The sequence below is a fragment of the Rattus norvegicus genome, chromosome 9, assembly GCF_021556685.1.
Source record: "Rattus norvegicus strain SHRSP/BbbUtx chromosome 9, alternate assembly SHRSP_T2T, whole genome shotgun sequence".
NCBI classification, from domain to species: Eukaryota; Metazoa; Chordata; class Mammalia; order Rodentia; family Muridae; genus Rattus; species Rattus norvegicus.
Window position 1 is genome coordinate 81,484,351 of NC_141542.1, and position 13,832 is coordinate 81,498,182.

At 44.1% G+C, this 13,832-nt stretch overlaps 1 protein-coding gene across 9 annotated transcripts in view; it reads right to left on the reverse strand.

Moving 5' to 3' along the window:
- Positions 1 to 13,832, reverse strand: part of Plekhm3 (pleckstrin homology domain containing M3) — a 158,960-nt gene that overhangs the window by 117,333 nt on the left and 27,795 nt on the right. For 8 of the 9 annotated variants that reach the window (NM_001431256.1, NM_001431255.1, NM_001431257.1 and 5 more), the window contains 1 exon segment: positions 7,019 to 7,951. In NM_001431256.1, the coding sequence (NP_001418185.1) occupies positions 7,019 to 7,951 (933 nt within the window). 9 annotated transcript variants of the gene reach the window in all.

Here is a 13,832-nt window from a genome sequence, read left to right on the forward strand (position 1 = left end):
CACAGTGTTGGGGATTAGGCCAGATGCCGGATGTCTTTGTAAGCACCAAGCACTACATAGGAGAGCTGACCTCCTATCTAGTAGCCTCATTTCCCTTTGTACATCCTCAACAACAACCAACTAAATCCTGGGCCACACCTCTATCTTTCTTTTGCCTCACATGGTACCTACTGCGTAATGGGCATGCAATATCATCTATACTAGATGTAATAAAAGCCAAGAAGATTTTCCTGGGGGTTAAAAACCAAGTCTAAAATGGAAAGCCACTTTAACTCTTCAGCTTTCAAATCACAATGGGGATTCTCTTGCAAGGGTCTCAAGTCAGTGCCGCCTACACTCATTCTCTTGAGCATTCCCTCCACTACCTTCACCACATTTGAGGGAAGGGCCTTCTGCACAACTTTGGATGGTGCAGCCTGCACGTCACTTCTGTTGTACCATGGGATCCTGGGAGAGTGTGTGTAATACATGGAAGGTTTTTAATAAAGTTTTAATAAATTTAATAAATAAATAAATAAATATGGTTTCTCCCTTCTAAATATTTGTTGACATGACATTAAAATTGAAATTCTAGGGCTGGAGAGATGGCTCAGAGGTTAAGAACACTGACTGCTCTTCCAGAGGTCCTGAGTTCAATCCCCAGCAACCACACGGAAGCTCACAACCATCTGTAATGTACACTACTCACATAAAATAAATAAGTAAATCTAATAAATAAATAAATAGAAAGTCTACTTGAAGATTTTTTTACTACAAGCAACATTTGTGTTCATATTCAAGGTTAGAAAAATAAAATTTAGTCATTTAGCGCACACACAGACATGCATATGCACAGGCCCAAAACCCTAGTGATCTCTCCTTTGTATAAGAAACCACAACACAAAACAGTAATGAGATAATCTGGACAACATGACAACGAAATATCAGATTAAGTGCTTTTTATTTATTCAAGCCAATTCTATGCCTTGGAGGATAATTTGCATTTTTCTTCCTTGTTTTTCTTCCTCTAATTCTGTACACTAATGGAATACACTTTCAAATAAACTAATCAAATAAATTTTTGCTTTATTACTATTCCTAGCGAAAGGGAGACAAATCTGAAGCAGCAGCAAATAAAAGGAGAGCAAACACAAACAAAAACTCTCTTCCTTTTGGTTTCCGAGGTCACTTCCTTAGAAGACATGTCACTTTGGCACACCAAATTACCCCCTAATTTTTCACACAGGGTGAAACCAAATCTTCCCTAACACGTTTATACTCTTTCCCCCCTAAGAGTAAGATACATAACTGCTCCTCTTTGCACCTGGGAACCAAGAGATCTTGCTTTAAGTAGATTCACGCACACAATCAGCTGCCAGATTCAATGTCTCTTTCTCAACAATTACCACCTTGCAGGATTTACTTCAAGGCCAATAAGTAACTGATGAGGCCCAAGGCAGAAAGAATTGTTGCTTCCTTCCAAACTGGTAGCTACGGAATGAGTAATTAGCCTGTCTATACTTTCTATCGGGATGCTTGTATTGCTAGGTGAAGGTATCCTTTATGTCTAAACGATGCCATAAAACAGGCACTTGCCAGAAATATGCCCTCCGTTATCACATGAAATGCCATGTGGTATTAGCGAGGTCGATACTGTTTGTTTAACATATTTTGCTTTCCTGAGGGCTTACAATGATTTGTTTTTGCAGCTGTAACAGAGTTAAATTAGGGATTTATCTTCAGCTTAGCTAGTTGAGCATATATAACAGGGGGCCATTAATTATCTGCCTAGAGGCCTTTAGTCATCTTCCCACAGCTTCCAGCATCCTTAAGGTCCTGATTTACACCAACAAACAGCCAGATCTGATCTTCAAGTAATTAAGTCTGGTTTCTCAGGAACTGAGAACCACTGAAAAAGGGGTTTGTTTCTGGCTCCAAACTCCCCCTCCCCCAAAACGTAAATGCTATTGGTGTAAGGACTTTTTTTCCTCTTCAAGGAATTGAACAAGAAATTTTAGGGGGAAAAAATCTTAGAGCGAACACTACTTCCAGTCCACCATTCCCACACGTTAAAAACTGCCAGAAAGCACCTGCAATCCCTTCCCTCCCTCGTTGTCTACTGTTTTCTATCTTACCCTCAGCAGGGATGGAGAGTTGATCCCAAAGATAAATCTCTCCAAAGCCTGTACCAAAATTCTAATTCTCCTCTACCTGCTTGTCTGTGTTGGGGAGGAAAAGGAGAGCAGAGAAGTAATGCAAGGCAGAAAGGGAGCAAAGGGAGAAAGAAGCAGTAAGGTGAGGCAAGAAAAAACTGGAGTACAGTTCACACAGAAATGAGCCAACTGTGCATGCACACAGCAGGGTGCAGGGATGCTCCACATCCCAGGTCCAACAACAAACTGCTTTCTCAGAGGTTCATTGTCAATCAATTAGCCAAGGCAACAGGGGTCTGTGAGATGGGGGTTCCCCGGGAAACAATGGGCTACCCTGTCGTATTACTATTTAATCACTTTTGCTAAATAAATAGAGCAGCCCAGAGGTGCTGTCATGTCAAGGGAATTTATAACAACAACACCACACACACACACACACACACACACACACACACACACACACAGACACACACGGGGTAAAAAAGCCTTCATTTTCATTGGTCATTACTTTTTCCCTTCAGGACAAGAGAGGGTTATTACTGTAGCCTTAAGTCCCATCTTTGTGCTTCTTGCCTTTGATTCCCATTCGGACCCTGCCACTTTCTGGCACTAATTTGTCAGGCTGAACAAAGAAGGGATTTGTACCTCCTGTAAGGTCTCAATTAGGAATGGCTTCTGCTGTATTATGTGCCATTCAGAGAAGACACAATGCCGGTAATTACAGGAATTTGCACTAAATGGCTGAAGAATTCACAGCAAAACTTTTCCCCCCTTTGAGTTTTCCCCCTCCCAAGGGCTGGAGGGGAAGAAAAAGGAAAGTAACAGCTCTTGATGCCCGAGATGCACAATCACCAACAACAGTCCCCAGAGGTTAAACAGCAGCCAGGGGACAAAGCCATAAAAAGGGCAGAGGGAAGCACAGGAGGACTCCCTGGGCTCACTCAACTTCAGTTCCACCCCTGAGCACTGGCCTGAGTGGGCCATTCAAGTCACATCCAGGTTACAGAAGAGTCACATGAGGAGCAGTTCTGAAGGTGAGCACTGCATCCCCATCACACCTCAGTCACAGGCTCTTCAAGCTACCCAACCCAATGGCTAGGTTTCTTTTTTTTTTTTTCTTTTTTTTGGAGCTGGGGACCGAACCCAGGGCCTTGCGCTTGCTAGGCAAGCGCTCTACCACTGAGCTAAATCCCCAACCAATTGCTAGGTTTCTTAATTGCTGGGAAATTACTGGAAACTCCAAGAAAACTATATATCTGCTGAGTAGGTACACACGTCACATTCCTAAGGAAAACAAGCGCGTTGTTTTTAGTCTAATTTATACAGCAGTGATGAATAACCAAATTTAGAACCACTTATGGCTGTTTGCTTCATAAATATTTTAATAAACTGCACAGTCACCTTTTAAGCATTGATATTTTAACATCACAGATTCCTCATTGTCAAATACAATTCTGAATTCCAGCCCGCAGTTTCACTATAGAAACACACCTCATTTTCTATTGCAGAACTTTCCACAGAGGTGATATTAAAGCATCCCCAAATCACAGTTCTGCAGCACCTTGCCCAGAATGCACTGCTCTGCTCAAGAACTCTGTGATGTCATCGTCAAACATGAAGTTTAGCTGCATCAAGTGCCTTTTTTTTATAGTCCAGAAGTGATCTTCTACAGTCCTACTGGCACTATCTACCTCTGAAGGCTCTGGAATCTGGAATGTGGCTGTCATGTCTGTGAATCTGGCTGTGGCCTCCTTTGGGCAGTTACCGAAGTAATTATTTAATAAATGCAATTTGGCTTTCCTAGCTGCCTACAATCTAATGAGAAAAGGGGCTACAACCACATTTCTAAAGCTCTGACATCAGGCACACCCAAGTACTGGGCAAGCAGAAAATAATCAAACGAGTATAGGAATGGGTTCTTAGATGTCAGGAAGTGGGACAGGCAAGCTCAGGGGTCCCTGGAAGACAGGCACGAACATGGTTAGGTTCTCATAGCAAGAGCTTCCTTAGCTGCCACGGAGCTGGAGAGGAAGCTATGCAGCTTCAGACACATCTATCCTAAGTCTAGCAGGAGCCAGGAGCTGTGCAGTTACGGCTCAGCATATAGCTTCAGAACCATACCCTCAGGCGTCCTGGTGTGGTCACGCCCCATTTCCTCTGTAGGAACTGTTTAAAACTTAGGCGACCTAAGAAGTCTTCACTTAGAGAAAGAATTTAGTGAAAGAGGGCCAACCGTCCATATTTTATGTATGTAAAAGCCATATTTGCGGCTCTTCTGAATAGTAACCAAATGACAACAGAATAGAGAGCCTACTCAGTGCAACCTTCCGCCTAACACGTATTCATCCAAAATATTTAATGAGGGAGAGACTAAGTAGATGTTAAAAACTTAACAGTCCAAAGAGATGCACTAAAGCCATGATCATCCGTGAATTTGCTTCCCAAAGAATCCACAAAGTCCAGTGTGCTGGACTGATTGATTGACTGACATCCTGGAGAGCTCTAGCTGCTTTTCCATCCAGTCTGTGTCACCAGGAGGACAGTTACAAAAAGCAAAGCAAGTGATTGAAATGACCAATCCTGGGAGAAACATGGATCCTTAAAAGGGCCATCTGTTTTAACAACTTCTGATACCACAACCTCCAACTAATTTAAAAAATATTCAGGTTTGTCTAACACGGTTTTTTCTTTTCTTCTTTCCTTTTCTTTTTCTTTTGAGACTCTGCCCCCTACAGGACACAGAGAATAATTCCCAACCTGAGGCAGGAAACCAACCTTCCTTCCCTGTTTAGTACTCGGATGCAAAGGCCGGCAAAGCACACAAGTTGTGAAGCGAGTGAATACCACCCTCTCTAATGGAAAAGGGATGATGAAACAGAACTGGTTTTATTCTGGAATGTGCTACATTGTACATTATTTATGTAAGTTAGTTTACCCTAATGAAACGCACCTGCACCCAACTGGAGTGCCAAACCAAAGCCTGAGGCAGCAGATGAGCAGAGCAACCCATACTACACTTGTTACCCTGTGCCTGGGCTGCCCAAGCGCCCCTGTCAGCCACCCTCCAACAATCCAGATTTATCAAGCTCCGGATTTAGACAGCCAAGGGAGACATCCTATCACAGGGAACTGGGTGACGACACTGCCAGAACGCCTTGCCCGTTATGTAACACTTTCCCTCTTCTACTTCACTTCCTTCTCTGTGCCTCGTCTCCTCTCTTTGCCTTTCCCGTTTCTCTCTCTCCAACTTTAGATGCGCTGGGCTTGCTCTCCAACACTCCCTTTTCTCAGTGCAATGCCACACATGGGCAACACATAATCCTTGAGGAGCAAACTGAGAGACAGGTGAGAAGTGCTAACTGAATGGCAGCCTTCGCAGCCCACACAAGGCTTTCTTCATTCTCTTACTATACAGTCTCTTAAGGCAGAGCCAGTGACCACGTCGAGAACAAGGCTGGGTTAGTCTCCTATTTTCCAGTAACAAGAAATTTACAGACTCTATCAGCAATGTAATGTCATACAAGTATATTATGAATTCAGAATGCCTATCTTGTAAACAATTAGTATAGTATTGTTGAATGCCTGAATTCTGAAATATATAATACATGTACCAAAAAGACACTGAAATGCTAACAGTTCCTAAAATAAGTAAAAAACAAAAAAGCAAGGCAAATTAAAAGTAGTATTTTCTTATCAAAACCACTTCCAAAAGTAGCTAAGTGATTCAGCACAAAGTCTGCTCTGTCATACAGACAGACACACACTACCTCCTGTAGCTTCTGTGCTGGCTCAGAGTTTCTCCTTTTGCCAACCCCACTGAAAGCTGCTATGCACAGTCATTTAGCCCCTCCTTAAAGTCCACTGTTTTCCAATACAAAGTTGGCCATCGTAACTGCAGTGGGTTTCCATTCTGACCACCACCATTTGCTTTTTGCAATGCAGGGCAAGAACGGAGTATGAAACCTGCGCTGACTGGTGGTGAGCTCCTTGTTCTCACCCACTTGAGACATCACACTTGTATGTCTAAATGCTTCAATTTAAAACTTCTCAATTGGGCTTCCAATTAATCTGTCTTTGTGTTGAGTTAGCATAAACTGGGGGTTTGATGGAAGAGAGGTAACTTTAATTTAGCTTAGTAGATGGACAAATCTGGTTTGCGGGGAGGCCTTTTCACTCCTTTCTCTTCCTATTTCAGTGTTTATGGGGGTGAGGAGAATGAGGATATAGAGGAATCACAAGAGTTTAGACTGTGGCAGACGCTGAGCTTGTGTCACTCTGTGTCAACCTTACACTGGCTTCCAGGGACACTGGGCTTCTCTCCTATCTCAGCAGTCACCACTGTTTAGCCTCCTTTTAGCCATCTCCACTGCCCTCAATGCTGACTTTCTACAGATTCTACTGTAACGGGATCTGACAGGTCGTGATCAACTTCAGCTGTGAACCAGGAACGTCTGCCTTGCCTAAGGAGTGTCAGTACTTAGCTGGGATGCAACCTATGACGTACACTGTCAGAGTGATCTTTTCTCAAGAAGGCTGACTCAGGAAGCCTAAATTCCATTCTGCTCAGGCTTTGGCCAAGTCATTCTGATTCCCTGAGGTACAGCATGGCGACTTCTATTTACAGTGCCAGAGGGTATCAGGATGGACGGATTCTGTTTGGTTTGGGTTGGGTTATTTTTGAAATAAGGTCTCGCACTGTAGCACAGTAGCCCTGGCAGACTTGATACTTAGCCCACAGGAGCTCTCAACCTGTCTTCACCTCCTGTGCACCACTCAGATTTTATTTTGGGGGAGTGGGGCAGAGTCCCTGTTGTGTGAGAAGGTTTAAAGGTGAATTGCCATCACAGGGCTTGGGGAAGCTCCAGTGCGAGCTTCTGAGTCCATACCTGCACATTTGAAACTCTGAGCAGTGAGTCCTCGCTCCAAAGACAGCGTAGTCAGGATGCTCAGGAAGCTGGTGGTCACGGACTGGCGTTTGTTCTTCCGCAGTTCATGGCCACCGAGCTGATCCTTGGGTTTGTTTCTCAGTGTGACTTGCAGGTTTTGCTCGGAGCTCCTTGCAGCATTAGCTGCTGTCTTCAGAGCCTCCATCCATTCCTGAGCCCTCTGTCGGGTCTCAGCCCGGAGGCGGAGGACATCCTGAGGGAAAATGACTTGAAAGCAAGAGTCACAACCATCCAGGTTGTCTGTCTGCACAGCCAGACACACATCTACATTGTAGCTCAGGAGGGGATCTTCGTCTAGCTTGCCAGGGTGGAAAGCCATAAGGTAGGCCTTGCTCAGCACAAATGTAAAGGCCTTCCAGTTGTTCTGGACAGTCAGTCTGTAGAGTGTCCCTGATTTCAGGATGTTTTGGTACTGTTTGGGGCTATCCAAGACAGGGGAGGCCAGCAGCCCACTAGATTTCTTCTGTAAACAGTGGTTCTGTGCACAGTCAACATGATGACCAAGTCCTGGAGAGTTTGCCTTCTCCTCCTGCCGTGCCATGTAATTGGGCACAGCAGCATGTACAACTTCCCAGAGCTTCTGCCCCCAGTCCAACGCCTCCCACGGGGACTCTGCCTTTAGCTGCAGCTGAGAATTGTCGTAGAGAACAGTGTCTACCATCCTGGCCTCCAGATTGCCTAAAACAGATATGCTCTGGAAGTGGGAAAGCTGGTACGTGGCATAAAGGTTCTGATTCCCACTGCTATCGAGGCTGTAGAAGTTTAAGTTGTAGGGTGAGAGTTCTGCATAACAGCTTTGCCAGTAACTGTCATGGTTCTTCCTGATCTCCAGATAACCCTTCTTCAGTATGTTTGGGAATGTCTGCTTGTGTTCTAGAAAGAAGAAAAGAAAAGTCAAGTATTAATTAATTATGAGAAGGCAGGCACATGAAACTTATCACAGGGGGCGGGGTGTGTGTGTGCGCGAGACATCTTCCTGGTTCAGATGAAACAAAATAGTGACATTCCAGGGTGGCATCTAACTGGTAAGACGTATTATCTAGGAAATGTTTTACCCTGAGGTAATGAACAAGTACAAGAGTACATACAGAGTATACAATGTACACATGAGGGGACACAGAGGCGGCCCGGGCACTGTGAACAGAGCCCGCATGCCCTGTACATTGGTCACATTGCCAGGTCCCTCCCTTTCTATGTAAATTCTATAGAGCTCCAAAACACAAGAGCACATTCCTGCACACAAGCTAATTCCTTGCTTATATTCCTGTCTTTTCCTAGGCTGGTGAAGCCAGAAGGGGAGAAGAGAAACGGTGTAAGCTGTGCTGCCTAGAAACTCCTGTTCCTCAGGCAAGCCCAGGAGCCCTCAAGATAGCACCATCTCTACCCTTGCCTCTGCTACATCGCCTTCAAGGAGAGTCTCAGGTGGCAGTTTCCTCTCTGAGTCTACTGTGCTTATGAGGTTCTGTCCCGCTGCTTCAGTAAGCGACCACATACTTCACTTTCCTCCTGACTTCTCTCACCTCCCCTCATCTTACTGATAGACACACAGCAGTGGTCAGCATCAGGTAGCCCTACAATATTATTCTTCTATCACAGGCTTTTATCAGACTATATTATTGTAAGCTATTTAATGTCCAAACAATATTTTAAATTTTATTTTTAAAGTGTATCTTCATTAATGAAATAAGATCTCTTTTCCTTTCTACAGTACAGTACACTTGACAATACCTTATCACTACAAACCAGATCGTCAGTAAATGCAATATTGTTAGGTGGGTACAGGTATATATTTGTCATCTCAGCACTAGAAAAACTGAGGCAGGAGGATCATGGAGCTCGAGTCTAAGGATACCCTGCTACGCATTGAGAACCATGCCTGCCTATACTACAAGCAAGTATTTGTCTTAAATAAATAAAAAATGAAAAACAAGAAGAGTACTTGTTAAATTAGAAGTAAAGTTCTAGCACAATATCTAGTCCACGAGAGCCATAATCACTTCACATCCTTGTCTCTCCCTTCCCCTCACTTGCAAATTTATCAAGTCGCAGCATCTTCAATCTGTGATAACTCTCACAAAATACCATGTCATACTATAATAAAAGGGACTGTCAATACAGAGACCTCCTGAAAGTTTAGTTCTTGAGACAGGCTCTCTTATTGTAGCCGAGGGTAGCCTCAAACTAAGATCCTTCTGCCTATTTCCTGAGGGCTGCCATGCCTGGTCTCCTGAGGCCTTGGTCTGCCAGGAAAGAGTATCCATAGGAGACATACATTCCACACACAGCCACAGACAGAGTCACTCTTGCAAAGAGATCTGAAGACAGATCACACTTGCAAAGTGAAAAGGAAAGAAGGAGGGAAGAAGGAAGGAGGGAAGGAGGAAAGAAGAGGAAAGAAGGAAGGAAGGAAGGAAGAACAGACAGATGGACAGACTAGCTAGCTCTCATCTTAAAATGCCAAACCACCAGAGGAAAGGAGAGATGAGAATGGGAAAAAGGCCTGTTTCAGCTGCTTTACATCTCTGTAACGTTAATTCATTCCTGTTTCTGCAGTAACTAAAATACCATTATTTCTCATAAGCTACACTTGTCCCTTTGTAGAAAGGGATAATGGGCGCCGACTCTCGGGCACCCTCTCCTGACAGCGCAGAAGGCAGGAGGCAGGCTGCGGGTGGCACTGCTGCCCCCTGTGCCCTCTGAGTTCCATCAGGTTGCCTTCTCACAGTCAGAATTAGGCTTGTGTGTCCTGCTCAGCCCTCCTGTGACCTGGCAGCTCAGCTATGAGACCTTGAGTGAGGCAGAAACCACATCTCTTGCTTTTAGACAGAAATTACCACCTCCTTGTCTTTCTTTCCTGAGCCTTTTACTGGTGCTGCTGGGAATTCCAAGCTGGACTATAACTAGGCCTCAGCACGGAGGCACAGCAGACCATGTTCCCTCCTTTCTGAGGTACATGCTCAGAAGTAGACGACAGGTCACATGGAAGGGACAAGGACTCTCACTAGGAAATCTCCAGGGTACTAAAGTAAAGTGTGCTCCAACACTGCCTCCCCACCCAACAGGAATTTGTATCTTTGTTCTCCTCCAGGCTCGAGCCTGCACAAAGTGGAACCAGGAATATCACTGTGTCTGAGGCCAGCTTAGGCTGCCATGAAAAAGCCTGTCTCCCAACAACTAATAAACAAGTCAGGAAGGCAGGAGAGGCTGGGAAGCTCCTCAGGAAGCTATTCCTTTCTCAGATTAGCTGTGTCCATATCATATTCTCTTACATTTTGTGCTTGAAGGATTAACCATCTTTAACTATATGGGGATTGGGGAACTACCATGTCTCTCTGATTTCTAGCAACTATGACTTTCTATTTGATCTGAAGTTTATTTTAAATATTTTTTGCTAGTGACAAATACACACACACACACACACAGAAATTTGAACTCGTTATTTTGCCATAGTTAGAGTTTTCCTTAGATCTTATGATTTTAACTCATTTAATTTATACATACGTTTTAAAGTGTTCAAAATTTCAATCTTAATGAATACAAATGATTCAGATAGATCAATAAAAAGATTTATACCATTTTCCTGAAAATGCAGAAACATTTTTTTTAAAAAATCACCATAATCCACACTTTTCATGATGAAGCAACCACAGAATTTCTTCCTAAAACTAAGAAGCAAGCAAGCTCGCCCACGGCCTGTACTCCCCACCGCCTAGCATCACTGCTGACCGTCAGAGCTGGCTCACTTCCTCTTAATAAAGGTCTCTTTCCTCTTCTCCTGGTCCTCCCCACAGCAGTGTATCAGAACCATGACTAACTAAAGAGGAAGGGAGAACTCTCCTGCCAGCACCTGACTGACTTCTGCAGCCCTGCTCATCAGAGTTCCTCTTTACCATTATTTCCTCATCAGTTCTCCAAAAAGTTTCCATTCCCATGACATCCATCTTCATCAAGAGTCAGTCTGCCTCCTTCCTGGCTATTCCATAGCTTTCTGGGTCTCTTAGCCCTTTCCATATTCTTTGTCAGGTTAAACCCAGTCATACATTAAAAGCCATACTTACTTAGTCCAAGTTCTCAAGCTTGACCTTCAATATTCCATTATGGAAAATTTCAAACACCATCAAAGACATGTAAAAAGTGAAGATTATTCATTCAGCTTCAAAAAGCATTTGGGAGGGGAGATACCTCAGTAGGTAAATACAAATGAGGGCCTGAGTTTGGATCCCAAGCACTCAAGTAAAAAGCCAGGCAGGGGTGCAGATCTGTAACCCCTACGCTCAGGGGCTGGTGAGGACTTGCAGGCCAGCCAGTCTAGCCAAAGCAGTGAGCTCAGATTCAGTGAGAAGCCTGTCTCAAAAGACAAGGTGGAAAGAGACAGAGGAAGGCTCGTGATGTTGTTGGTCTCTGGTCTCCATATACACATACAAAAGTGTATCCACAAACATATGCATTCACCACACACACACACACACACACACACACACACACACACACACACACACTCACTCCAAGTTTCTATGGTTTTGTTTTGTCACCTCTACCTCTTTAACTCAATTTGTATTTCATTATTTTCCTAGATTGTCTGAAAGTATTCCATTTCAACTACAGATGTGTCTCTATCTAAACGATCAGGACTTTTTTTTTTTTTGAGACATGGTTTGCCTATGTAACCCTGACTGTCCTGGAACTCACTCTGTAGACCAGGCTAGCTTTGAATTCAGAGCTCTGCCTGCCTCTGCCTCCCAAGTGCTGGGATTAAAGGCACGCATCACCACCAGCTGGCAAAAATGGGAACTTTCAAAATCATGATGTTATTTTCACAATCCCACATTAATAATCCATGTTCTAAGAGGTACTGTCCATCCTGATACTTCAACAAGTTCAACTAATGGGCTCAGAGAAGAAAGACCTCCATCTGAGAAGCTCTGCCATGTTTTGAGGAGGCGGAGTGTCATTGCTGGACAAGGTGGAGCTGGTTATTGAGAAAAGGCAGGAAGGTGAAGCGGCACTCAGACGGTGGGTCTTTCTTTTCTTATCGGTTTATACTCCAGCTGTCCCCAAGTTGATCCTCTTTACTGTTCACATGTCCCATTCCTTTTCCTTGCCACAGTCAGTCAGACTTAAGTCATCTCCTCAAATGATAAAAGTTAGCAGGGCCTCCCACTCCGTCCATCTGTTCTTATTCCTTTCTTAAGACAGGTCTAGCTATTGAGTCCAGGCTAGCCTCAAACTCTGCTTCTCCTGCCACAGACTCCAGAAGTGTTGGGCTTAACTGGCTTCTCTAGTTTTTTTTTTTTTTTTTACCCATCAATACATTATACATGCCCATGAAGCTGGAGAGACCCAGTAAACTGCATTCTTTTTCCTCACCAAAGATTTAAACTAACTGAGCCTGACAAGGTCGTCAGACACAAGCAGATAAAATGACCAGCTGGTTGGAGGATACAACTTAGGGCTTGTAGCAAATTCAACCCCAGGATTATAGGGTAGTGTCACAAGCAGCCCTCAACAGCCACAGTCCTCCCCTCCTGAGACTCACATGAAAGGCGGTTGACATGCAGGAGCAGATCTGGAGCAGACTGAAAGCAGAACTGGGACTTCTGGTGAGAGAGGCTCTTACCTAGTTCCTCTCCTAATTTGCTAAGAGGCCACCCCTTTTGTCCCAGGGTGGAGCATGCAAAAGAAAGCCAGAGTGCTATTCTAATTGGTGGCCCCTTACTTGGGCATAAATGGCTACTAGAAAAGTGGCTGTCCTATCTCTACCGTCCGTTCCTGACAACTTCCAAACTTCCTATAAAGGATCCTAATCTCAACACTCAGGATATTTTTGATTGTCTTAAAACAGATTTGAGACATACCACATTAAGTCAGTGTACCTGGTTTGAATGTCCTCTGGAGCTTGGGCCCCTGCTTTCCTGTGCAGGTCAGTTCCCTGGCCACCCACTCTATGTAGGGGTGTTCTCACCACCTTAGCTTAGCCCTCGGAACCCAGGTGAATACTCATTCCTCACTGAGGACTTCTCTGGTATCCTAGATCACTAACATTACTCTTTTTCTAACAATTCTAGCTCACGAAACACAGCTGACAGCTCTCTAATTGGTTTCATGTTAGTTTTCAATTGTGTTCAAGGCAGAGGCTAGCGAAATCACTTTGAACTAATTTAAAGCTTTGCTCTCTTAGATGGGCAGGGGAGAAGTGAAACTAATGAGATTACACTCATCATGCACTCCCCATGAAGCATATGAACCACGTTAAGCATGCTCCGTGGTGCCAGGACACTTCTGCCCAGCATAACACAGACACACTACCCCACACACGCTTCCTTTTTTCTTCAGTTTCTCTGCATTTTTTAACTTTTTATCCATTCTTTGTGAATTTCACATCATGCACCCCAATCCTACTCATCTTCCCATCCCTTTGTATTCACCCTCCTCTCTTGCAACATCCCCTGACACACACACACACACACACACACACACACACACACACACACACACACACACCCTAGTCTTGGAAGCTTCAGTGTACCCCACAGAATGCCCTTTTGTCCACATGTCTTCACTTGTAAATGTTCATTGCAATGAGTTGTTGGTCTGGCTCAAGGCCTCTACTACACTATCAGTACTGGATCCTCATTTCCTCTTGATATCCTGCTGTTGTCCCCAAAGAATTTTCTTAATAAACTTATTCTGTCAGAAAAGATTGTTTGGTGCCAGCATCAAATAATATTCTTTACAGTTACTCGGGAGAACCTTC